Source organism: Balaenoptera acutorostrata, chromosome 10, assembly GCF_949987535.1.
Source record: "Balaenoptera acutorostrata chromosome 10, mBalAcu1.1, whole genome shotgun sequence".
Taxonomy (NCBI): domain Eukaryota; kingdom Metazoa; phylum Chordata; class Mammalia; order Artiodactyla; family Balaenopteridae; genus Balaenoptera; species Balaenoptera acutorostrata.
In genome coordinates, this window is record NC_080073.1 from 32,639,292 (window position 1) to 32,667,083 (window position 27,792).

A 27,792-nucleotide genomic window follows, 5' to 3' on the forward strand; every position below is an offset into this window, starting at 1 on the left:
CTCTTTCTTTACCGGGCTTCCAGGACACTGGTCCTCTTCCCACATCTCAGTTAAGGGCAACTCCATCCTTCTGATTGCTCAGACCCGAAGCCTGGGGTGTGGTCTTTGACTCTTATATCTCTCATCCCCACACTCATCAGAAAATCCCACTGTGTGTACTGTCAATACCTAGAATGCGGCCACTGCTTACCACCCTCGTTGCTACCACCCTTGCCCAAGCCCCTTTCCCCTCTCACCTGAATGACTGTGGCGATCTCTTTGCTGGTCTCCCAGCTTCTGCCCTTACCGCCTTCCAGCTTGTTCTCAATTCAAAGCCGGAGGGATCCTTCTAAAGTGGTGGGCAGATTACCACCCATTTTGCTCAAAACCCTCAAAAGGTTACAGCAAAAGGTAAAGTCCTTACAGTAGCCTACAAGACCCCCACGATCTGGCCGAATTTCCTCTCTTGACTCCTCTTTTGGTTTTCTCTTCCCCTGTCCACCCCACTCCAGCCACATCAGCCTCAATTCTCTCCTCTACTTGGACACCTCAGGGTCTTTGCACTCACTCTTCCCCCTGCCTGGAATACTTTTCTCCTGACTTCGGCGTAACTTGGTCCCTTACTTCCTTCACCTTTACTCAGATATCACCTTCTCTGGCCATCGTATCTAAACTGTCACTACTGCCCCCAGCACTCCTCTCTGCCTTTCTAGACTTATTTTTTCTCTTTACTCCTATCACAATCCAGTATAGGGTATATTTTGCTTATTCATCTTATCCGTTTTCTGCCTCCACCACTAGAATGTAAATTCTATGAGGGCCGGGGGTTTTTCTTCTATTCTGTTCCCTGCCATATTCACAGCACTTCGCCTGGCACCAAGTAGACACTCAGTAAATTGGTTTCATTATTGGAACCAATAAATGAACGTTTGGAAAATAGAGATTAAAAGCCATTTATGATTCTTTCATTATGATACAATTCTTACCGTATTTTTTTTTTACATGTGAATTGTTACAATATAAGTATATGTGTGTGTGTCCCATTTTTTCCCACCAGACATTCATTCCTCCAAAAGATTTTTTTTTTAAGTTGCTACATAATCTTCATGATTACTTGCTAAACAGCAACATAATGTTTCACTGAGTGGATGTAGCACTTTTATTTAACCTTGTTGTTTTGTTTAGTACTATTGGACAGCTTCCAATCTGTTGCTATTGGAGATTACACCACAGTGTTTGTTGGGCATTTGCCCTGCCTCCCTCCCTCTCCTCTGAAGGAGTCCTCTTTCTCCTGAGCCTGGGTGGGGACTGGGGCCCAGGCTGGGCCCATCATGGTTCCGCAGCCACATGGCTATGGTGATTGGTTCAGGGCTGCCTATAGCCCCAGCCAGGACAGGCCATGGGCTTCCCTCAGGTCACCCTTGCTCAAAAGTGTCAGAGAAGATACTCAGAGGCATCAGAGCAGTAGGGAAGAGGCCCCAGAGTATAGAGTGGTGACAGGATGAGGAGGGAGCTGGGCACATTATCTGTGGATCCAGTCACTGGACTGAGCTGTTCCAGTATCCTTCCAACAAATTCCCCTTTTCACGGATCTAGATGGAGTTGGATCTCTCACTGCAAGGAGTGAGTCTAGACTAATCCAACCCAGTGGAGCACCCCCCACCCCCTCCTATCCCCCCCATTCCCTTTTTTTAGTTCTTTAGTCCAGAGCAAGGGAAGATGTTACAGACCTAAGTAAGGCATTGTTCAGGGTAGAAAATGCATGTCGGCAGAGCAGCTCGATTTTTTTTTGTCATAACTGGAGAGACAGTGTGAAAGCATCATCTGCCTGGATTCAGGTGCTGGCACTGCCATCTGGTAGGGGTAACCGCACTTTCTTTGTCTGTAAAATGGGAATGAAAATAATCACACCCCACCTCAGGGAATTGTTTTGAGGACTAAATGAGTTAACACACAAAAAGTCTTTAGAATGGTGTGTAACAGAGTGAGAGAATGCTCACTGAGCATTAGCTGTGGCAGCTGCTGGGTTATGATACCCAACTCTTATAAGGGCAAGAGGAGTTAAACATAGAACTACCGTATGATCTAGCAGTTCCACTCCTGTGTGTATACCCAAAAGAATCGAAAGCAGGGACTCAAACAGATACTTGCACACCCATATTCGTACCAGTGTTATTCACAATAGCTAAAAAGTGGAAACAACCCAAGTGTCCATTGGCAGATGGATGGACAGACAAAATATGGTACATACCTACAATGGCATGTTACTCAGCCATAGAAAGGAAGGACATTCTGACACATGCCACAACATGGGTGTACCTTGAAAACGTTATGCTAAGTGAAATAAACTAGACACAAAAGGACAAATATTGTATGATTCCACTTACATTAGGTACCTAGAATAGGCAAATTCATATAGACAGAAAGTAGAATAGAGGTTACCAGGGGCCAGAGGGAGGGGAGAAAGGGGAGTTATTGTTTAATGAGTATGGAGCTTCTGTTTGGGATGATGAAAAAGTTTTGAGATGGATAGTGGTGATAGTTGTACAACATTGTGAATGTACTTAGTGCCACTGAATTGTACACTTAAAAATAGTAAATTTCATGTTGTGCCTATTTTTCCACACACACAAAAAAGGTGTAAGGGGAGCTAGAGGGTGTGAATGGGTGTGAACCCTATGGTGGGTCTCCTGGACTTTTTCTTTACAGGTTGAAGTTAAATTGAAGTGGAACAAAACACAGTGGGAAAAAAAAACAACAACAGGCACAGAGCCAAAAAGAAGTGGTGGTGGTGGCAGTGGGGTAGACTACCCAGGAGCCCACAGACTCCCTCTAAAAGTGAAAAATGATAGACGAGGAGAGTGTCCAAATCGGTGTTCTTAGTGACTGTGGGCAGGTCAGTCCGGTCCCCGGGTTAGATGGGCCCAGCCCAGGACTGGAGCCCATGTGAGTCACAGCTCACCCCCCAGCAAACAAAGGGACGTGGCAGGGAGGAACTTGGCTGTGACTCAGAGACCACGGCCCCTGTGAGCTTCTTCCAGGCGCCCGCCCCTTCCAATTCCCTGATCAGCTCCCCCTTGTTGGGGTGGAGGCAGGTATACCCACTTCTGTGCAGGCCATTGGGAAGGCTCCCCAGCGGAGCCTAAAAGTTGTCCAGAGTTCTGCAGCTCCTTTTTGGAAACACAATAATAACAGCTACATTGATTGAGCACTTGGTGTGCTCAGGGCTCTGCACATTCGATCTCCTTCAAGCCTTAGTCTCAGCCTATCAGCTAGTCTTATCTGTCTCATTTTATAGAAGAGAAAATGGGCTTATAGGGGTGAAGCCACATAGGCTGAGAATGAGGCCACATAGGCTGCAAATGGCAGAGATTCGGGAGGCTGGACTTGTAACCATGCTGACACATAAACACACACACACCCTCGTGGAAGATTAGACTCCAAAATGTGACCTATCTCTAAGTCTTAGGTTTAAAGACAACTTTACATTTTTTCTTTGTGCTTATGAAAAAAGTAGGAAAATACAGATAATAAGTATATTTTACAACAAAAAAATCGTTAAATATGGTTGCATTTTAGCATTTCAGGTCATTTTTATTGGTACCTTTGGGATCCTGAAGAGTGAATGACATTAAACAAACCCACTGAGTACTGAGTGCCACTCACTGTGCAGGGCACTGGGAGTATCACAGTCATGACAGTTCTGTCCAATGTTTCTAAAACTGATGGCATTGCAAAAGGACCAGACTCATTTGGAACAAGTTACCATAAATGTTACAATAAATAAAATAGGTGTAATATAGTTTGCCCCTGAAAGGAGCAAGCTGTAATACTCATTTCTAAGGCGTTATTTTTCTGTGTGTAAAAGGCCACATGTCTTGTCTTGTGGAAAGAAACTTGCTCTTTCAAGTTTTGTATTAGAAAGAGATTGTAGGAAATACGTAACCTTTCCCTGCTTACGGTCACTTCTTAATGAATGTGGCAATGATAAGGACAGGACCAAAAAAGTTAAAGCCCGATCAATACAGGGGGAAAGGAAATTCATCTTAGCCAATAGTTTAAATCTCATCTCCTGAAATTTTGAGTTAATCTGGTGGCAAACTGACTCATTTAAGTGGCCCGTCCTCGACTTTTTCCTATCTTTCTAGTATCAACAGAAAAATAAGTAAGAGTAAAATTAAGCGCCTGTTTTTTTGTCCGTTAGAGTAAGAGGCATTCATTCATGCATTCATTCAACGAGTACGTATTGAGTCATGTGATGGCTGGGGTTTACTTCACTGGGAGGGGTATAGAAGAAAAAAGATTAGGAACAAGTTGACCATTGAAGTCGTATGGTGGGCACACTCTACTTTTGTATGTGTTTGAACTTTTACATTCAAAAAACTTAATATATATATATAACATTGAGCACTTAAACCTTGGGCCAGGTCATGTGCTAGGTGCTGGGGAGGCCTTGGTGGTCAAGACAGCCTCAGATTCTGACCTTCTGGAGTCAACAGACAGACTCATTCAGGAAACATATATTAGGCAAATAGTCACATGAATGTAAGTAAAATTACAGCTGTGTTAAGTGCTGAGAAATCACGAGCGGAGATGCCAAAGTCTACAGTGTAGACCCCATTCCACCCAGGACTGGAGGAGGAACTAAGACCTCAGCTTGAGGTAGCATGAAGAGGGTAGGTGTTTGTGTGTGTGTGTACAGGCGTGCACTTAGTCGTGCACTTGTGTGCAAGCACAGTCAAGGCTGAGAGGCTATGGTTCTTTGCCTGCCTGAACCATGAGGTGACAGAAGGATTTCAGAGTAGACCAGCTAACTGAATGCCCTTCATCCTCTTAGAGAGCTTTTGTGGTGCATGTTCAACATGTTCAAGAAGATAACTGAGGCAGAGCATAACCACCATTGGATTCCGATTCTGCTTAGGGAAAAAAATCCAAACTTTTTCCTACCTTCCGCTACATACCCTACCACTCCCTGTCATGCCTTCTAGCAACATCCCAGACGCTGTTCTTTCTCAGTCTTTGTATATGCCATTCCTCCTGTCTAGAATGCTCTCACCCCTGCTCTTTTCAGGGCCAGCTCCTTTCCATATATAGGTCTTGGCTCAAATGTTGCAAGGGAGGCCTTCTCTTAGCACTTCTCCCTGTTTACTTTCTCTTCCCCCATTTTTTCTTAGTCTCTTCCACAGGCTGTGAGCATGGTGACAACAGGGGCTATGCCTGGTCATATCCGGAGGCCTCCCTAATACCCAGCCCGTAGATGCAGACAGTGGGCACTCAGCAGATCTGACAGCCAGGTGCTATCTTACAGTGTCCCTGTGCATGTTCCTACTTAACCATTTTGCATTTTAAAAGGATTTTGACCTATGTACAATTGTCAGAGTGGACTTTTGGGAAGTTGTGGAAGCTTCATATGAGGTGAGAGTACTTTGTACATGGTTTGTGTCCAGAAATTCTCTCAAACAATAGGGACATGTACGTCTGAATTCTGTTGGGCTGCAGGAGGTGAGGCGGAGTTAGATGCTTCTGCAGGATCCAGGTAAAGGACGGGGGTGTCTGGGAAGTTGCATCTTCCTCTGGGAGTGACAGAAGAAGGGGGGTCCTTCTTGTGTGTCTGGTTTGTGGTCACAGCTGACAGAATGTTACCCTCAAAGTACACCCCAATCACCCCTACTTCATACCATGTATAAAAATAACTCGAGATGTGTTAAGGATCTAAATGTAGAAGGCAAGTCAATGGAGCTTCTGGAAGGGAATAAAGAAGAATATCTGTATCAAATTAGAGGAGGCACAGATTTCTTAAACAAGACACAAAAAACACTGCCATAAAGAAAAAGTTTATAAATTGGATTTCATTAAAATTAAGAACTCTTGTCAACAATAATGTGAACATGGATGTATGTGGAGAGCATTATGCTAAGTGAAATAAGTCAGACAGAGAAAGATAAATACTGTATGATATCACTTGTATGTGGAATCTAAAAAATACAACAAACTAGTGAATAAAATAAAAAGTAGCAGACTCACACATATAAAAACAAACTAGTGGTTACCATTTGGAAGAGGGAAAGGGGAGGGTCAAGATAGGGATAGGGGATTAAAAAAAGGGTTATTATGGGATTATATGAAATAATGTGTGTGAAAATTGTAAAGTACTATAGAATTTAAAGAATAGTTCATTCAATTACAAAAAAGTTTAAAAAAGAATAAATTAGAAAAAAATAAAATTAAGAACTCTTTATATCAAAAGACACCATTAAGAGAGTGAAAAAGCAAGCTACAGTCTGAGAGAAAATATTTGAAATACACATGTCCAACAAAGAATTCATATCCAGAATACATGAAGAACTTCTACAAACCAATAATAAACAACCCAATTTTAAAAAGACAAAAGACTTGAGCAAGTATGTCACCAAAGAGGATTCCGAATGACCAATAAATATATAGAAAGGTACTTAACCTCAGCAGCCATCAGAAAAAAATTGTTTTCATATTTATTTTATTTATTTATTTATTTTATTTTTATGACTGTGTTGGGTCTTAGTTGTGGCACGCGGGATCTTTGTTGAAGCATGTGGGATCTTTCGTTGCAGCGTGCAGGCTCTTCATTGCAGTGCACGGGCTTCTCTCTAGTTGTGGCATGCAGGTTTTCTCTTCTTTAGTTGTGGCGCGTGAGCTCTGTAGTTTGTGGCATGCAGGCTCTCTAGTTGAGGCGCGCAAGCTCAGTAGTTGTGGTGCGTGGGATTCGTTGCCCCACGGCATGTGGGATCTTAGTTCCCCAACCAGGGATCAAACATGCGTCCCCTGCATTGGAAGGTGGATTCTTTACCATTGGACCATCAGGGATGTCCCCAGAAAATTTTAACCACAGTAAGATACCACTATATATCCACCCAGATGGCTAGAATAAAAAAGACTGACGCACAAGTGTTGGTAAAGACATGGAACAACTGGAACTCTCATACACTGCTAGTGGGCATATCAACTGGTACAACCACTTTGGAAAATTGTTTTGGCAGTGTCTACCTAAACTAAGCATATGCCTACCTATGGGACAGCAATTCCACTCCTAGGTATATACCCAAGAGAAATGAGTGCCTATGAGTGCCCAAGGACTTGTACATGGAGGACCCTAGCAACTTTATTCATAATTACCAAAAGATGGAAACGACCCAAGTGTCCATCAACAGCCATGTGAATAAGCAAATTGTGGTATATCCACACAATGGAGTACACTCAGCAATGAAAAAGAGCCTTTGGGTAAAACATTAACTGGGAGGGACATGAGGAAACCGAGGGAGCTAGAAATGTTTTATAATTTGATTTGTTTGGTGATTGCATGGGGATATAAATATCTGAAAACATTATGGACTGGTACACATAAGATTTGTGTAGTTTAATGTATGTTGCAAACTATTTTGTTATGTATACATTGGGGAAAAAAATATATGGTAGTCTTTTTCTTGAGCTGTTGGAAGGAGGTTGGGGAGCTGAAACAGTGTCTGAGGCCAGGGCAGGCTGGAGGGGAGGCGAGGATGTGAGAGGAGGTGAGAAGCCGGAGTTTTCCCTGCCATGGTGCTCCCATGTGTTCCTTCTCATCCTCACCCATCTCGCCCTCACATCCTGCAGCATGTGAGCAATGGCCACCACCAGTCCCTGGCATGCTTCTTACTTTGTAGAAAGGGTCAGCACTTGGGAGGGAGGGTGGTCTTTCCTAACTGTGGTGCTGTTGAAAGGAGAGGTGCATCTATCCGGTGCTCTCCTCGGACTCCCTGTAATGTCCCAACCTGAAAGGTAAGGGAACCTGCCTGTTGCCTAGCTTTACCTGAAGGTGAGGGTTACATGGTGGTGGTGGTTGGTGTTACTGGGTAGGTTGGGGGGATCCAGTGGGGGAGGTGGAAGCTGCCTCTGTCTGCATAGGCACATCGCTCAGCACCCACGCCCTGTGCTGATCCTCAACAACAGATTAAAGCCTGCCCTGTAGGTTGCCCAGGGCAGCGCAGTGGGTCTGCTGGCACAGATATCCACGCTGACTGGCATGAGGTTCCCTGGGCCGGGGTTTGTGCTCCAGAAGATCCCTGGCTCTGTGCTTGAGTGCCCTTGCTGGCGTCTTTCCCACAGGAGAAGGACATGCTTCATTTCCAGGCCTCTCTGCTTGAGACAGAAAAAGCACTCTGGTTGTGGATCTGAATGCCAGCACGGTTTGACTTCTATCTATTTATGTCCTTGTGGTCTTCCATATTCTGTAAAAGTTTTAAGCCACTTTGCCAAGAGAAGATGAGGAAAGTGCAGGGGTTAAGAGTATACTAGGCTCTGGAGCCAGAATGCCTGGGTTTCCAGGCATGACTTGGTACCAGGGACACATGGCAGCTTGTGCTCACGCACCACCGAGGACAGTGCTTTGGCTGGTGCCCTTGAGCAAGTCGCTCTGTCCCTCCGCGCTTCAGTCTCTTTGTTGGATGATAGAGGATAAATTAGAGATGAATCTGGAGAACACGAGAAGAGTGAGAGTACCACCATTGGAGTGTTGCATGGATTTAGTGAGGTAATTAACGTCAAGCACTAAGGACAGTGCTTGGTACACAGTCAGTGCTCCATGGATGTTAGCGGTGGTGCTGGTGGTGACAGTGAAGAGCGTTTAGACATGCTGGAATAGTAAAAGTCATCAGGGCCCACGGTGGACCCAGCGTGCCAGTGGGTGGGAAGCACCTGGAGCTTACCTGCACATGTCAGGGTTCAGGGAACGTTCGATCACTTTCTATTTTTATTATTCCATCATCTGACCACAGGCCCTCAGTCCCTTATCCACAGTTATGGAATCAAGAAACTGCATGTTTTAAAAAGTTTGGTGTAAACTCATTTGGTGACCAAACCTGACTTGCGTTAATAGGAGGCTTTTTATAGTGTGTAGCAGAAATAGTCATATGTTCAGCTGCAGAAATATTTATGTACTTGACTGTGGGTGCTGCACCTGACCCTCCTGGGGTTTTACATAACATACGGTACATACTTCATATTACCTTTCTAAAATGCAAACGTTATGAATTCTGAAACATGTCCAGCTCCGAGGGCTGGGAAGAGTTGTCAGCTGTGGTTTATTCTCCAGTTGGCCAGTTAGGCCGATTTCTCTTTTTTGTTAATATGAAAGGACCCTGCAGTGAGTATCCTTGATAGACTTGGAATTGCTGGGTCAGTGGGCAGGCGGATTTTAAATGTTTATAGCTCTTGGCAGATTGCCTTTCAAAAAGAGGAGAGAAAATGACAATTCATTCCACCAATAGTGTGTGAATGTGAATTTGGTCCCATTATCCCCCTGCTTCCAAGAGCCTCCTCGGCTGCCCAGGGCCCCCAGGCTTACATCCTAGCTCCTTTCTGTGGTGTTCGCAGCCTCCCCTTCCCAGTCTAGCTCCGGCCTGTCTGCCCAGGCTTTGACTTCCCGGCTTTTCTGTCACCACACGACTGTACTTGAGCCTCCGACCAGCTGCAGAGTCCCACGGTCAGTCAACCACCACACCCCACCTCACCCTTCCCCACGCCAGCACACACCCCCCTACTGTGCGCCCCCAGGCTCAGTCCTGGGCTGGACAGAGCTGCCCCTGCTCTGTGGCCTCGCCTTCCGGGGAGAGCTGGGGGTCCTGTTGAAGGCTCTGAGCTGAGAGAAGTTAGAGAGCCCGAGGGAGCAGAGGGGATGCTCTGTGGGAAGGCCCGAGGCAAACTTGGGAGGAAGATTTGTATCTTCAGGCCTGTGAAAAACCCTTGCAGAGCATTAAGCCAGGGAGTGACCTGGCTGACTAGGCTCATACTTTAAGTACCACAGGCTATAATGGAAGCAGTAAAGTGGTGTTAGCAGTTGAGTTGAAGAGAAGGGGGTCAAGCCTTGTCATTGATTGTACGTAAGGGGTGAGAAGAGAGAAAGGTCAAGGACACCTCTCAGTGTGGGTGGATAGAGGTGGGACTCAGGAGGAGGAGGGGTTGACACTGAAAAGAGCTAGTGCTCCAGCTGCCAGAGTTCAAATCCCAGCCCTGGCTCTTGTTGGCATCAGGACCTCAGGCAGGGCATTGCACTGCACCCCAAGCCTCACTGTTCTCATCTGTAAGATGGTAATTAGGCCAGCCCTCCTGTAGGGTTGTGGTGAATATGAATGGTGTTAACAGTAGTCACAGGGCTGGCCCATAGCAGGTGCTGGGTAGGTACAAATCTTTCCATCCCTCATGCCGTGAAGCTACCCTCAGCCTCCCCAGACCTGGCTTCTCTGTCGGAATTGCCTGCCTGCCTAGCCATCGGTTTCCAGATTCCTCTTCTTGTCAGGACTTGCTTTCATTTCTTGCTGGATTCTGAGTCCTCCAGAACCTGAATCACAGGCAGTGGAGCTTGGACATCTGCATTTCTGAGAAGTTCCCCGGATGAACCCAGCTGCTCCCTATAGGGCAGGAACTGTGTCTTCTCAGAGCCAGTCCCCTGGGTGGCTCCTGGAATGAATGAACCAGCAACAACTGTATGGTCTCATTTCCCATAGATAAACCCAGCAGGCAGGACTGATCCAGTTTCCAGAGCAGCCCAGTGCTGGGCTGCATGCCTCATAGCTGTCCTGGGGGGTTGTGGTGGGGTGGTGTGTCTTTTAAGTCAGATTCCCAGTCCCAGCCTTGGTGATTCTGATTCAGAAGGCTCTAGCTGGGGCCGAGCATGGTTCTGTGCGTGGATGATTCTGTGTCCTGCTCCATCAGGACACCTGTGGGCTCTGAGCACTGTGCATCCTCCTGGCTCTGACATCCTGTGACTCTGTCGGGGAAACACAAGGCTCTTGGCCTCAGCCACAGGCTCTGGCATGTCCCTCCCTGCTAAGCGAGGTAGCTTTTCTTGGTGCCAGGTCACCAGGTGTGGCTTCTGGGTAGTGGCAGTGGCTGCTCCCCTCCTGCAATCAGCAGGAACTAAAACACCTGGCTGTTTTGAACTTGAGTGCTGCTACCCCAGATTGCACAAGGGCAAGTGTCTTTATTACAGCTGATGCCCCAATGACTTGGGGGCCTGTGCCCCCAGTTTGCTTTGGTTTGTGGTCTCATTCTCCCTGCCAGCCCCTTGGGAGGGGGTGATGGGGAACAGCTGCTCTCGCCCCAGCAGAGCACAGGGCTCGAGTGCCAGGCTTTGCATCCGGAAGCATCTGCCCCTTTCTGTTGTCCAAGCCTCCCTGGACACAGAGGAATGATTATAACCAAGCAGAAGGGTCCTCCTTCACTCCTATTTCCCTGCCACATGCAAACTTCCAGATGGGTTTTATAGAAGGTGCGGTCTTGCTCTTGACCTGTGCGAGCCTGCTGAGCCATAGAGGTCCCATTGCAGTGTCAGAAGCACCTCCCTGGTTAATTCTGTGCCCGAGCAGTGGGTGAGGGTTCAGCAGCTGTCAGAGCCATGCCGGCACTGGACACATGACATGGCTGGCCCAGTGAAGTTTGCTCGCACCTCATTGTCATTTCTTGTGTGCTTTGCAGGCGTGTGCCTCTCAGAGAGGAGGGCAGGGATTTGGAATCCTGGAGGAGATCTTTCAAAGCAGACCCAGGTCTCAGCCTCTGACCTGGGGATCAGAGGAGGGGCCAGGTGGGCTGCCAGCCTCTGCCTGCACAGTCGTGCCTCCTGGGAGGGTCTGGAATGGTTTCTCACCAGGATTTTTGTATTCTCTGGAAGTGCTTTTTCCCCTCTTCTTTTCATCCTCCTGTTTGCTCAGCATCCCAGTTCCTGAAGCTTCGGGCTCTGCCTCCCAGGCCCTTTAATCCAGCTGCCCTGGGCTTGCTCCATTCCGGCAGAGACCCCCTCTCTCACACCTTGCCCCTCGAGACCCACAGTGCTGACTGCAGCGTGGACTCTGGACTCATTCACTGTGGGACCTCCAACAAGTTGTTAACCTCTCCCCGAGGCCCTCTGCTTTTTTGTCTTTCTGTTTCTTGTAAAGGGGAGAGGACATCAACCTCCGTGGAGCCCTGTGCCGGGCTCTTCACTGGCACTGTTTCATCAAATCCCCACAAAAGACCCATGGAGCTGACACCATTGCCACCCTGTTTTATAGTTGGGGAAACGGAGGCACAGAGCAGCCCTTTCCGAGCTCTTGTAGCTGCCAAGTGGCAGAGGTCAAATTAGAGTCCCCATAGTCTTAACTTCAGAACCCAAGGCCTCAACCAGTTATCTGAATGTTTTCATCATTTACAGTATAGATCTGTTAGTAGCTTATGGTACATCATGCTATTGGGGAATTATGGTATCATGGAATCACATCTTTCTTAATTTTGACTTATGTTAACTGAACTAGAAGCTCTTAGAAGACAGAAAAAACCGTTGAATCCCGCTCTTCCACTTAAGTGAGTGTGTATTCTGTAGGGGTCGGGGGAGATTGGGGGTGGTGAGAGCTGGCCACACATCCTGCATGCCCCAGTTACTGTAGGAGCCCTGTGTGTGAGTCTGAGGGTTACAGGTGTGTGTGTTCCCTCTGTCCCGACCACTGACTTTACCTGGAGTGTGGCTAAACACACAGACACCTACTCAGAGCTGGGCTTCTCAAGGGAGGGGTCGCCCCTCTCTAGGACACACCTTCCTAAGGGGCTTCCAGGGGAATTCTGAGCTCTGCAGGATTTTCCCGCTAACTTTAGAATTTGCCCTCCAATGTCAGGGGCCGTGATTGGTCCTCCCCTTGGTAGGGCCTTTCTCCACTGATACTTGGGTTCAGAGCAAAGAGATGGAGCTAAGATTTAGCCAGAGAGTTTTCTAGGGGAATCGGGCTGCATATTTACTCAGGTGCCAGAGTATACGAGATATGGGAAGTTTGGAGACCTGGATCTAGGAGTAAGACGGATCCCACTGTTCAGTCCCCGTAGTCCACTTGCAGCTGCTGGAGCTTTGCCAAGCTGCTTAAGCTGGAGTTTTGTTTCCTTCTATGTAAAATGTGGATAACAATGTGCATCTCATGGGGTTCTTGTGTGACTTGATGCAGGTATAGAGTAGGTCCTTGATATGTCTTGATTCCAGTGAATTTTATATTGTCTTCAATTGGCTAGCTACATACAGTTTCATGAAACATTATTTATAGGTGGGCTTTTTTGAAGCACTCTTTGGGCATGAAGCATGCTGTATGTAAGCATTTGTCTTTGCAAGTAATGAATGATGGTGAGGCAAACCAGACTGCTGTCCTTGAGCTGAGTTTGTGAGTGTGATGTATGTCAGTTGTACAAAGTTCACTTTAATAAATGTCCTGGTTGGTGAAGGATCAGGTCAGAAAATCTTTCCCTGCCCAAGGGATCCAGTTTTATTCCCAGCTGACAACATTGGCACCGGGCCTTTTCTAGGGCCATTTTACATGACTGTCATCTCCCTTTTGTACTTCTGTTGAGGGGGTGGGGTGGAGACAGGCATACCTGTGTTTATTATGCTTATGCCCTGATTCTTCCACTCACTAGCTCTGTGGCCTTCGAGAAGAAGGTAAGAGTCCCTACCTTACAGCATTGCTGAGAGTGTCAAATGGGATCAAACAGTGGAAGCCCTCTGCAGGGTGCCTGGCACATAGGAAGGCTGCTGTCACCATCGCCTGTGGTGAGGAGGAGGAGGGCAGTGATGACATGGTCCCTGGGTAGCCTGCGTGCCCTCACTTGGAGGGACTGTGCTTGGGCAGTGTCCGTCTTATAGTGGGCAGCACAGACAATAGACCCCAGGCTGCTCTGACCACTGTGTCTCACCTCCTCCTACCTTTGGATCCTCTGTGAATGGATGAACATGCTCTCTGCCCATCAAGAAAAACAAAGTGTCCACCAGATACATCATCGCAGAGACTTAGAGAGAGGCAGGTAGGAGGAAGTGGTTTTGTAAAAAAGCAAGGTTTTTCAAACTTTTTTGTTGCATTGGAACTATTTTATAGGATGAGAACTTACCCAAGAACCCTGGTATATGAATCATATAGGATAGGAGATGCCCTGGTTGAAACCGGAACACGCTTTGGCCTAAGGACAGGGGCTAGGAGCTGGGCAGGACTTGACCATTGGTGGTATCCCCCACCAAACCCTCATTCTGGGATCTGGGATCTGATCTTCCACTGGGAAGACTGAGACTTGCAACGGGGACCTGAGGACTGACCTAACCTCCTGGCCCCATCTCCCCAAAGGAGCATGTGATGGAAGCCATGCAGCCTTTACATATTCAGTGAGAGCTGGAGCTGTTCCCGCTACTGGGGCATACTCAGCTTGGCCTCTCCCTGCAATTGAGCCATGTGGAGAGCCAACCGCTGAAGCTGGAGGCTGCCTGGCAAGAGGGGAGTCCAGAATCCTTGTTGGAGTGCTTGTGATAATGGCATTAGCCTGTTGCATCCATTTCATCATTGGGGCATCTTGACATTGTGTCTAGAAATGTAACACTCGAGTCTTTGGGTCCCCAGCATACATCTTCCTTTAAGAGAGTGACTTAAGGGCTCAGGTGGGTACTGGGGGATTTTGCCGCTTGAAGCCTCGTTTTTCTGTGATCCTGGGGTGGCCAACTCCCGTGAGGGCCACTTTATTTCTTCAGCTGCATGGCGATGGCCTCCGAGGTGCCCTGATTCTGCAGTAGGTTTGTGTCATCTTTCATGAGAGTGGACAAGTGCAGTTGACTGAATGTTTTCTTTCGGTCTGCAAGCATAGTACCTGTCAGTGGGGTGCCACTGTACCCGGTGTAGTCGGGGAGACACAAGCACATATTGGTGGGATTTGGGTGAGGGGGGAGCATGGCAGGAGCGCCAGGGAGTCACTGGGGGGCCTGGGAAAGCCTGTAGGGATGAGAGTGGTTGAGTTTATAAAGTGTCTCTCTGAGGGTAGTTGTGGAGACCTCATTTCTAAATTCTTGCCTCCAACTGCAGTGCCATGCCCAGACCTCACAATATCTGGCTTCCAGGAAAGATGGAGTAAAAATACAAATAAAAATAGATAACAACGGCCACTAACTGAGTACATCTTCTTGGCTAAGCACTCATTGTAGATTGTCTTATTTTGCACAGAGCGCACCAGATCCCGTCCCCGGTCCTCTCCGGCCGCCGCAGGTGCTGCTCCCCTTGTAACTGTACGTCTCTCCATTACTGCTTCACCACACTGTGCTGTAATGATCAGTGTTCTTTTTAAACTTTGAGATAATTTTAGTAACCCCCAAATATGTCAACCCTTTTTTTTTCTTGTAAAACTGCTAGTGGTACCGCTGTAACTGAAGCCCTCCCTAACCTCCGGCCAGTCCCACGTCCCTCCTTAGAGGCAGCTGTTTAAGAACACTGTCTCCTGAGTAGTCTGCCCCAGGCACAGGTACTCTCATCCGTATCCACGCAGACGCTGCGAGCCAGTCTGTGGGAGGATGAGGGTGCGCCGCTGTGTCCACGCTGCCGGCCAGAGCACCGTTTGGTATCTGACCAAGGGCCCGGCCTCAAGGGAAGGGACTGCACGGGCTCGAGCACTGTGGGCCACGGCGTGATGTCCCCGCGTCGGCAGGGCTGCCTGTGTCATTGTCTCCGGTTCAGTTTATCTCTGGCCACAGCAGCCCTCAGGGGCAGTGGCCTTGTTTTTAGTCAAGGCCTCTGGGTCACATTTTTTGGCCACTATAGAGGTGAGGTCATCTGGGGCGGGTGGCTTGGGGCGTTGTGGTCACAGCCCTACTTGTCCAGTCGGCCTTCAACTCTGACTTTGGCGGACAAAAAAAGAAAAAATGTATCCAGCTCTTTCCCTGTTTTGATAAAAGCCTGGAGGACAAACCCTGGCCGTTGTTTACTGATAAATGTTTATAAAGCCCCCAAGAGCCAAGCATGATGCAGAGCCAGGAACAGGCAGGCTTCTACAAATCTCTCCAGGGGGTGTGTTCCCTTCTGAGATCTGAGGCTGAAAAGATTATTTGGTGAAGAGTCTTAATTTGTTATTTGCATGCTGTGAAGGTTTTTCTTTTTTTCCTTAGTATATCTTTTTTTTTTTGTCAAGTATTTATTAAGCACCAACTATATGCCTAACCCAACTCAGGTGGGGCATTATGGAAGCAGAGTGGGCTCTGGAATTAGATTGCATGGGTTCAAATCTCATCCTCTAGTGATGACTTTTGGGACCTTGGGCAAGTTAATTAGCCATCTGTGCCTCAATTTCCTCCTATTCAAAAGGGAGATCATGATAGCATCCACTTCATTGAGTAGGAGAAGAGGAAATGAGGTAATGCTTGAGAACTACTGAACCTGATGCATGTTAGGTGTTCAGCAAAGGCAGTTATATCATTAGTAGTTATTATGAATTAGCATTAGACGTTCACATGCAGTCAGAACTAGGAGGCGGAAAATTGAATGGGCAAAACCTGATTTCTGTTCTTGAGAGTTTGCAGTCTGTTTGGGGAGACTAGATTAAGGCACTTGTTACTATTAGCAATTAATATGTGACAGTAGCAATTAAGAGCAAATGGTGTGGCTTGTATTGCAAGTCCTACAGGAGTTTGGGGGGGATTCCTGGGGGGCAATGGTGGTGTGCCAGGTGGGCATGTCCATGGGTGTGTCAGGTGGGTGAAAGGAGTGAAGGAGAGACAGAGGAAGGACCATGCAGCGGGGGTCAGGGGAACATTCCAGGTCTGTCTGGTGAACAGCTCTTGGCAGGATGGGGGGTGGTGAGGAAGTCACCTGGGATCTGCTTCATCCAGAGGTGAAATGACACATGCCTGTGGAGTGGAAATGCATGAGAGAGGCAGAGACACTGTTGCTGCTTCTTTTTCTCCTTCTTCTTCTCCCCCTCCTTCTTTTCCTCCCTCCCTCCTTCTTTAGTTATAAACGCATTTATTGAATTTTCATAACTGTTGACCTCCAATTGTGTGATACAAAGTTGGGAAATGTAGCATGTCTATATTGATTTATAGAAAACAAACAAGCAGCAACCTTCTTTTTGAGAGGATTATGGAAACTCTGGTAGACTTGGGGGAAACTGTTGAATAGACAAACTTTACCTGGTTCTGCCTTTCCTACAGACAAACTCATACAGCAAGCGCTCTTGTGTTTGATGTCGTTGGTTCACTGTTGTCTTGTGAGAGTCATCCTTGTTGCATGTAGCGCTGTAGATCATATGTTCTCATACGCTGTGAATTACCACCTTTTATTTCATTCATTCTACTGTTGATGAGCATTTGGGTCACTTCTGGTTTGGAGCTGGTGGTAAGCCAAATAATGGCCCCTCGAAAGATATTCATGACCTCATCCCTGGTCACAGGTACCATTCACTGGTAACACTTGTGACTTTGTCACTTTATGTGGCAAAGGGACTTCGTAGATGTGATTAAGTTAAGGGTCTTCACATGGGGAGATGATCTTGAATTCTCTGGGTGGGCCCAGTGTAGTTACAAGGATCCTTGTAAGAGGGATACAGGAGGGTCTGGTCAGAGGATGAGATATGACGATGGAAACAGAGGTGAGAGAAGAGGGAGATTTGAAGGTGCTACATTGCTGGCTCTGAAAAGGAGAAAGGGGCCATGAGCCGAGGAATGCAGGTGACCTCTAGGAGCTGGAGAAGGCAAGGGAACGGATTCTCCCCTAGAGCCTCCAGAAGAAATGCAGTCCTGCTGACCCATTTCTGACCTCCAGAACTATAAGATGACAAATTTGTGTTGTTTTAGGTCACTAAGTTTGTGGTTATTTGTTATAATAGTAGTAGGAAACTAATGCAGGACTGTTATGCATAGCAGTACTGAGAACATTCTGGAAAATATGTACCAGAATGGTGCATGTATGTACCTAGGAGCAAATGCAGGTTGAATAGGTATTGCCACCGTCTTCCAGGGTGACTGGACCAATTTATGCTCCCACCAGCAGCAGGGTATGAGAGTTCTGGTTGCTTCACATCCTCACCAACACTTGGTCTTCCTGAGAAGAGATATTTTTCAAGGAAGAATTAGCAAGATTTGGTGTCCAGTGGACACCTGATAGGAAGTTGATGCTGAGCAGATGCTGGTCACCACTGATGCAGCCAGCTGAGGAGAGGAAGGGGGCAGTGGTGGGGAGAATTAGGATTCTTCTTCCATGGAAGAGGAAGTGACTGGCATAGGAAATACTGATTAGCTTTAGATTAATACAGAGCTCGCCAGCTGAAGAGTTAGAACAGCACTCATCTTCGTGACTTGCTGATTACCCAAGGTGAGTGATGGGTCTTGTGAGGTGGAGGAGAGGTCTGTGCTGCTCAGCCAGCTCCTCAGACTTTGAAAATTGCCCTCTCATAAGTGCTGTGACCTTAATCACAAGCTAATCACAACCTCTGTGAGCTCCGGTTGTGCCGTCCCTAAGGTGGGTGTGATTCTGCCTTCCCTGGGCGGCTGTGGGTGGATGAGAGGAGCCTCTGTGTGAGAGCCATGAGTTTACTGCCCGCAAATAGGAGGCTCTGAGTCAGTGGTAGCTCTGGTCATTACCGACAGCAGTAATGAGCACATAAATGCCTACTGAAGTTGGCAATTCTGGGTTCAGAATGAGTGTTCAGGGGCTGAGTGGCTGCCCTTGGAGGGGTCTGAGAATATCACCAGGGCATCCAGGGTGGGTGAGGTCAATCCCTCTAGGGCTTTAGAGAGACACTGTCTCCCCACAGCCCTGAAACTACTTTTGAAACTATTTGTTCATTCATTCATTCATACATTCAACCAGTACTGAGCTTTACCTTGAACATTATAATACAGTGGTTAGTTCTTCTTTCTCTAATTGCTTTAGGTGTAAGTTTAGGTTGTTTATTTGAGATTTTTCTTGTTTCTTGAGGTAGAATTGTATTGTAAACTTTCCTCTTAGAACTGCTTTTGCTGCATCCCATAGGTTTTGGGTCGTCTTGTTTTCATTGTCATGTGTTTCTAGGTATTGTTTGATATCCTCTTTGATTTCTTCAGTGATCTCTTGGTTAGTGTATTGTTTCACCTCCATGTGTTTGTATTTTTTACAGTTTTTTTCCTGTAATTGATATCTAGTCTCATAGTGTTGTGGTTGGAAAAGATACTTGATATGATTTCAATTTTCATAAATTTAGCGAGGCTTGATTTGTGATCCAAGATATGATCTATTCTGGACAATGATCCATGAGCACTTGAGAAGAAAGTGTATTCTGTTGTTTTGGGATGGAATGATCTATAAATATCAATTAAGTCCATCTGCTCTAATGTGTCATTTAAAGCTTGTGTTTCCTTATTTATTTTCATTTTGGATGATCTGTCCATTGGTGAAAGCAGGGTGTTAAAGTCCCCTACTATGATTGTGTTACTGTCAATTTCCCCTTTTATGGCTGTTAGCATTTGCCTTATGTATTGAGGTGCTCCTATGTTGGGTGTGTAAATATTTACAATTGTTAAAGTTAGCAGAAGGAAAGAAATCATAAAGATCAGATAAGAAATAAATGAAATAAATGAAAAAGAAATGAAGGAAACAGTAGCAAAGATCAATAAAACTAAACACTGGTTCTTGAGAAGATAAGCAAAATTGATAAACCAGGGCTTCCCTGGTGGCGCAGTGGTTGAGAGTCTGCCTGCCAATGCAGGGGACACGGGTTCGAGCCCTGGTCTGGGGAGATCCCACATGCCGCGGAGCGACTAAGCCCGTGCGCCACAATTGCTGAGCCTGCGCGTCTGGAGCCTGTGCTCCGCAACGGGAGAGGCCACGATAGTGAGAGGCCTGCGCACCGCGATGAAGAGTGGCCCCCACTTGCCGGAACTAGAGAAAGCCCTCACACAGAAACGAAGACCCAACACAGCCATAAATAAATAAATAAATAAAATTTAAAAAAATAAAAATAAAAAAAATAAAACAAGATATTTAAAAAAAAAAAATTGATAAACCATTAGCCAGACTCATCAAGAAAAAAAGGGAGAAGACCCAAGTCAACAGAATTAGAAACGAAAAAGGAGATGTAACAACTGACACTGCAGAAATACAAAGGATCATGAGAGACTGCTACAAGCAACTATATGCCAATAAAATGGACAACCTGGAAGAAAGGGACAAATTCCTAGAAAAGTACAACCTTCCAAGACTGAACCAGGAAAAAATAGAAAATATGAACAGATCAATCACAACCACTTAAATTGAAACTGTGATTAAAAATCTTTTAACAAATAAAAGCCCAGGACCAGATGGCTTCACAGGCGAATTCTATCAAACATTTAGAGAAGAGCTAACACCTATCCCTCTCAAACTCTTCCAAAATATAGCAGAGGGAGGAACACTCCCAAACTCTTTCTACGAGACCACCATCACCTTGATACCAAAATCAGACAAAGATGTCACCAAAAAAGAAAACTATAGGCCAATATCACTGATGAACATAGATGCAAAAGTCCTCAACAAAATACTTGCAAACAGAATCCAACAGCACATTAAAAGGATCATACACCATGATCAAGTGGGGTTTATCCCAGGAATGCAAGGATTCTTCAATATATGCAAATCAATGTGATATACCATATTAACAAATTGAAGAATAAAAACTATATGATCATCTCAGTAGATGCAGAAAAGGCTTTTGACAAAATTCAACACCCATTTATGATAAAAACTCTCCAGAAAGTGGGCATAGAGGGAACCTACCTCAACATAATAAAGGCCATATATGACAAACCCACAGCCAACATCGTTCTCAATGGTGAAAAACTGAAACCATTTCCTCTAAGATCAGGAACAAGACAAGGTTGTCCACTCTCACCACTGTTCTTCAACATAGTTTTGGAAGTTTTAGCCACAGCAATCAGAGAAGAAAAAGAAATAAAAGGAATCCAGAAGTAAAAGAAGTAAAACTGTCATTGTTTGCAGATGACATGATACTATACATAGAGGATTCTAACAATGCTACCAGAAAACTACTAGAGCTAATCAATGAATTTGGTAAAGTAGCAGGACACAAAATTAATGCACAGAAGTCTCTTGCATTCCTATACACTAATGATGAAAAATCTGAAAGAGAAATTAAGGAAACACTCCCATTTACCATTGCAGCAAAAAGAAAAAAATACCTAGGAATAAACCTACCTAAGGAGACAAAAGACCTGTATGCAGAAAACTATAAGACACTGATGAAAGAAATTAAAGACGATGCAAACAGATGGCGAGATATACCATGTTCTTGGATTGGAAGAATCAACATTGTGAAAATGAGTATACTACCCAAAGCAATCTACAGATTCAATGCAATCCCTATCAAACTACCAATGGCATTTTTCACAGAACTAGAACAAAAAATTTCACAATTTGTATGGAAACACAAAAGACCCCGAATTGTCAAAGCAATCTTGAGAAAGAAAAACGGAGCTGGAGGAATCAGGCTCCCTGACTTCAGACTATACTACAAAGCTACAGTAATCAAGACAGTATGGTACTGGCACAAAAACAGAAATACAGATCAATGGAACAACATAGAAAGCCCAGAGATAAACCCACGCATATATGGTCACCTTATCTTTGATAAAGGAGCCAAGAATATACAATGGAGCTGCTTCAATAAGTGGTGCTGGGAAAACTGGACAGCTACATGTAAAATAATGAAATTAGAACACTTCCTAACACCATACACAAAAATAAACTCAAAATGGATTAAAGACCTAAATGTAAGGCTAGACACTAAAAAACTCTTAGAGGAAAACATAGGCAGAACAGTCTATGACATAAATCACAGCAAGATCCTTTTTGACCCACCTCCTAGAGAAGTGGAAATAAAAACAAAAATAAACAAATGGGACCTAATGAAACTTAAAAGCTTTTGCACAGCAAAGGAAACCATAAACAAGATGAAAAGACAACCCTCAGAGTGGGAGAAAATATTTGTGAACAAAGCAACTGACAAAGGATTAATCTCCAAAATTTACAAGCAGCTCTTGCAGCTCAATATCAAAAAAACAAACAGCCCAATCCAAAAATGCGTGGAAGACCTAAATAGACATTTCTCCAAAGAAGATATACAGATTGCCAACAAACACATGAAAGGATGCTGAACATCACTAATCATTAGAGAAATGCAAATCAAAATCACAGTGAGGTATCACTTCACACCAGTCAGAATGGCCATCATCAAAAAATCTACAAACAGGGCTTCCCTGGTGGCGCAGTGGTTGAGAATCTGCCTGCCAAAGCAGGGGATGCGGGTTTGGGCCCTGGTCTGGGAGGAGCCCATGTGCCACGGAGTGGCTGGGCCCGTGAGCCACAACTACTGAGCCTGCGCGTCTGGAGCCTGTGCTCTGCAACAAGAGAGGCCGCGATAGTGAGAGGCCCGCGCACCACGATGAGGAGTGGCCCCCGCTTGCCGCAACTGGAGAGGGCCTTCACGCAGAAACGAAGACCCAACACAGCCATAAATAAATAAATAAAAACAAATACTTAAAAAAAAATCCACACATAATCCTCAAGGTGAAATAAGCATTTCCATTAAAAAAAAAATCTACAAGCAATAAATGCTGGAGAGGGTGTGGAGAAAAGGGTACCCTCCTGCACTGTTGGTGGGAATGTAAATTGATAAAGCCACTATGGAGAACAGTATGGAGGTTCCTTAAAAAACTAAAAATAGAATTACCATATGACCCAGCAATCCCACTACTGGGCATATACTGTGAAAAAACCATAATTCAAAAAGAGACATGTAACCCAATGTTCATTGCAGCACTATTTACAATAGCCAGGACATGGAAGCAACCTAAGTTAAGTGTCTATCAACAGATGAATGGATAGAGAAGATGTGGTACATATATACAATGGAATATTACTCAGCCGTAAAAAGAAGCAAATTGAGTTATTTGTAGTGAGGTGGATGGACCTAGAGTCTGTCATACAGAGTGAAGCAAGTCAGAAAGAGAAAAACAAATACCGTATGCTAACACATATATATGGAATCTAAAAAAAAAAAAAAAAAAATGGTTCTGAAGAACCTAGGGGCAGGACAGGAATAAAGATGCAGATGTAGAGGATGGACTTGAGGACACAGAGAGGGGGCAGGGGAAGCTGGGACGAAGTGAGAGAGTAGCATGGACATATATACACTACCAAATGTAAAATAGATAGGTAGTGGGAAGCAGCTGCATAGCACAGGGAGATCAGCTCAGTGCTTTGTGACCACCTAGAGGGGTGGGATAGGGAGGGTGGGAGGGAGGCTTAAGAGGGAGGGGATATGGGGATATATGTATACATATAGCTGATTCATTTTGTTGTACAGCAGCAACTAACACAACACTGTAAAGCAATTATACTTAAATAAAGATGTTAAAAAAAAATACAGTGGTTAGGAACACAGACTTGAACCCCCTGGTTCAAGTCTTGGCTTTGCCGTTTGGTGTCTGTATGGCCTTGGACAAATCTTAACCCAGTTTTCCAATTCATAGAATGAGGCAGTGCCTGCCTCCTAGGGCTGATGTGAGAATTCAATGAGATAATCCATGTCAGTGTCTGCACCTTGGGCATCCCTCAGTGCTGGAATACAGAGATGGGTGTCCCCAGTGCCGGCTCCTAGCCACAGACTGAGGGACAATGGTTTCTTGATGGCTGTCTACAGAAAACCTTCTCCAACACCAGGAGGGAAAACTTGAAACCCTGACCCAGAATTAGCCAGCGGGCCTGTGGAAGGCAGGCTCTGACCTCGTTGCTGCAGGGGAAATGTGACTTAGAGGAGAGTTTGCTGTTGGCATCATTTGGGATATAGGTGTCAAATCCTCTTGCAGCAGTTACTGTGCTGTGTAAGAGCTTGCTACACTGAGCAAACTTGGCTTCCAGGCCAAGGTGAGGTGGGCCAAGGTGTTCACAGCCGCAGAAGTGACCCTGGTGTGAGCTACTGCTTTCTCCCCTCTCCCTTCGTGGCAGGAATGCAGTAGCACCTCTGGGACTCTGAGTTCAAGTCCCATTACCCTTCCACATCCACATCCACATCCCTCCTTCCAGGATCCACATCTTCCCTCTTGCCTTGTTCTGGGTCCCTCCATAATGCACATGCCACAGCTGAAGAAGTTAAGCTCTGATGGAAGCCAGAGCAGTGGCCTCAGACAGGGATCCAGATGCTAAAAATATCTCCTAGTGTGCTCTTTGCAAGTTAAAGAGCAGTGTTGGAGGCTGTGGCTGGGGATTCTCCCCAACACTGACTCTGTCCAGCACATCATGGAGCAGGGGTCCCAGGTATCTGGTCCTGCTCACCTGGATCTGAAAGTTTGTCCACATGGTGCTTTGATCTGGGAGAAAGCCAGACCCACAGTGGAGCAGATAGAGGATTGCGGGGGAGATTTGGCCAAGCAGCCTGTGATGCTCAACTGTCAAAACAGCTGATGCAGTGGAGCTGGGCCATAATGACAGCACCAGCATGAAGGTCATGGGTGTCAGAACTATCCTGGACCCCCTTTTGCCTAGGAGGCTCTAGGCTGGAGGCCAACACACCATCCCTCAGTATGGTCTGCACAGCCAGTTCTTCCTGCATTGAAAATGACAGCTGTTTCTTTGGTTACAAATGAAGTAGCTGGTTCGTGTTCTGGCCATGGTGCAGAAAGAGAATCTATCTTTTAATGCTAAAGCCACACCCTGAGTGGTGAGGAATGCAGTTCCTGAGGCTGGAGAGGGAACCTCCGAGTTGTAGCTCAGACTCATCCTGGGGCAGACGTGCAGGGAGTGGAATAGTGGGCGGAATCCTCCACCATCGGAATGTTCTCCCTCTCTGTCGCTCTGTCTCTGTCCCTGTGTTTCCTAGTCTCTGTCGCTCCTAAGCAGAGACTAAAATCCTTGAATGTGGGTACCATGTACATTCAGGTGGCATTTACCATCCCGAGTAGTCGTTTCGTGAAGTGAAGCTCACAACTCCTACTTGTGGGTCCCAGTGTTCCTAATTCCATACCAGGTGCTCTGCTTTCGAGACGCTTCACACAGGAAGAGGTTACATGCTCATTAACACCTCTTCATCCATCAGACACTGATTGAGTACCTACTTGAAATTGCGTGTGGTTTTACCTAAATTGTGACCCAAAATAATTTGGACTCACCTGTCTCCACAGACACAGACTGTCCCAAGCTCCAAATAACCAAACCCACCCTCAGAAGGGCCCCAGTGATAATATTTAACCATTGTGCCAACTCAGTGAGACTTAACCAGCCATAAAAACAAGACCCAATAAAACTTAAAGTTTTATTAAACTTAAAGTGACTTAAAGAAGAAAGACATTTCTCTCTGAGGTAGTAGTTCCAAGGAAAGAGGCCACCTGTGCTCCATGAAGTTAGTCACAGGCCCAAGTGCCTTCTATCTTGTTCCTTTGTTATTTCCAAGTGCATTGTCATCATCTGCATGGTCAGAGCTGAGTTCCAGCCAGTGGGAACCAGGGGGAAGGATGGACAAGGCATGCCCATGTCTTGAGACCTAGGTGGAGCAGTGGAACATAACACATCCTTTCACATTCCTTTGGGAACTCAGATACCTGGCTGCACCTAGCTGCAAGGATGCCTGGGAAATGTAGTCCCTGATGAAACTCAAATAACCTATGGACAAAGGGGAGAATGGATTTTGATGGACACTGGGCAGCCTTTGACATATTCCTTTTGTATGTATTTAATGCATCTCTTTGTGTTAACATAAATGTATCCAGGTTATAAATGTTGGTTATTTTGCTTTTTCAGAAAGAAGACCTGGATCTGCCACACAGTGTCTGTGGACAGTTCCAGAGTAATGAATCAGTGTGTCTTCAGAGAAATGGAAGAAAACAAGGAAAGGTAAAAGTATCTTTAAAAATTTAAATTAAAAAAAATTCTTACATGCAACAATTAAATGCAATGCAGGACTTCGTGTAAGTCAGTGGAGGCCAACAAGAATTTGGAGATAGAAAAATTTCATGTGTCCCGTTTTCATACCTTGAGCTTCTGACACCAGAGGAAGGATACCTTTGTCAAGTATGAGGGAATTTTTCTAAGATTTAGAAGGAAGAGCTGGTATATAGAACTGATGTGGTATAGCATTAAATATCTGATTCTATCATTCCAAGAAACTATGGGCTCATGCCCAGATGTGTTGTGTCTACACATGTGGGTGGCCAGTCCCCCAAGAGGAGGTGAAGGCAGACCCTTAGCTCTTGGCAGCTACATCTTCTCTTGAAGTCATCATCTCTTCCTCTTCCTTCCACCTCCTCTTTTTTGTTCCTTAAAAATAAATGTATTAATTTAATTTAAATACCCAAGAAATGTGTGGATACGTTTTCCTAGTTAAAAATAAGAGTGAAATCCCCATTGATCCCCAAGTTTCATTCCCAGCACCCACCCCACTCCTACCTTTCCCAGAAGTAACCACTGTGACCTACTTTGTGAATTTCCTTCCAGAGCTTTTACTAGGAGTCTATATACATAGAAAAAAAAAAGTTATTTTTTCCTTCCTTTCCTTTTTCTTTTTTTCTGTTCTTTAAATACAGCCTGTCACACTATGCTTGCTGGTCTATTCTGTAACCTTTTTATTTTATTTATTTATTTATTTATTTTAATAATTTTTTAAAACATTCTTTTATTTTTAATTCATGTATTTTATTTATTTATTTTTGGCTGTGTTGGGTCTTTGTTGCTGTGCGCGGGCCCTCTCTAGTTGCGGCGAGCAGGGGCCACTCTTTGCTGCGGTGCGCAGGCTTCTCATTGCAGTGAGAGACTTCTCTTGTTGTGGAGCACGGGTTCTAGGCACGTGGGCTTCAGCAGTTGTGGCTCGTGGGCTCAGCAGCTACAGCTCACGGATTCCAGAGCATAGGCTCAGCAGCTGTGGCGCACGGGCCCATTTGCTCTGCAGCATGTGGGATCTTCCTGGACCAGGGCGCTAACCCGTGTCCCTGCATTTGCAGGCGGACTCCCAACCACTGCGGCACCAGGGAAACCCCTGTAACCTTTTTAAAACATTCAATAATATGTCTTTAAATGTTTTCAAGACAGTACATGTGAATCTAGCTTGTTTTGTTGCAAAGTGAGTATTGTATCCATGGCATGAGAATCTCACTGTTTATCGAGCTGTTTTCCTGTTGGTGGTGGGTGGGTGGGTTCTGTTTTTCGCCCTTACAGCAGTGCTTTGATGCACTTTCTGGTTTACGCCTCCAAGCACATGAGCAGATAGTTCTCTTAGGTAGATGGTTATCGAGGAGTGAGGTTGTTGGGCCATCCTTTGCATGCGTTTAAGATCTTAATAAATACTGCCAAATCATTCTCTAAAGAGCACCACTTATCGGCAGGATACCAGATTTCCTGTTTGCCCGCCTCCTGCCACACCTCAGCTCTTCATGCTTTTTAATTTTTGCCAGTCTGTTGGGTTAACAGCAGTATCTCTCCATGGTTGTAATTTCCTCCCCCTTCTCTTTACTCTGAGGAAGTTCGTCTTCTCAGGTCTCTCTGTTTCCCAGTGGCCCTGGCGAGCCTCTGTCCTTTCAGGGACCCAGTGATTATCCTGAGGCCCAGGGCACCTGGGCAGCCTGGGTCCTTCCCAAGAGTGAGCACCTCTTTGTTTCTCTTCTGAAAAGTATCCAAGTCTGCTCTTCCAGTAGCGTTCATCCAGGATCACCTGCTTCTCTCTGGATCCTGGAGTGGGTTGGGAGAGCCTTGGGTTGGATTTCCTGACTCAGATGATTTCATCCACCACCACCACCATCCTCGGCAACAATCTGAGTATGTACTATGTGTCAGGCTCTGTGTGGATCACTTGGCTTACTCATCTCATTTAATTCTCACCATGGTAAGGTAGGGAGATGTGTTGTTACCCCCATTATGTCCATTAGGTGACGTGAGGACAGAAATTCACTCAAAACCAACCCAAGCAACAAAAGAAAACCAACAAATACTCTGTCTTGCCGTGGAGCCCCAGCTCCTACCCATTGCTCTCACT

General features: G+C 45.7%; 1 protein-coding gene across 2 annotated transcripts in view; it reads left to right on the forward strand.

Annotated features, from left to right (window-relative positions):
• Positions 1–27,792, forward strand: part of ARHGEF3 (Rho guanine nucleotide exchange factor 3) — a 309,968-nt gene that overhangs the window by 14,777 nt on the left and 267,399 nt on the right. For both annotated transcript variants that reach the window (XM_057555566.1, XM_057555565.1), the window contains exon 2: positions 25,569–25,661. Coding sequence is in view for 1 of the 2 variants with exons in the window: in XM_057555565.1 (XP_057411548.1) it covers positions 25,618–25,661 (44 nt within the window). In the remaining variant the exon portion in view is untranslated. The remainder of the gene's footprint in view (positions 1–25,568; positions 25,662–27,792) is intronic.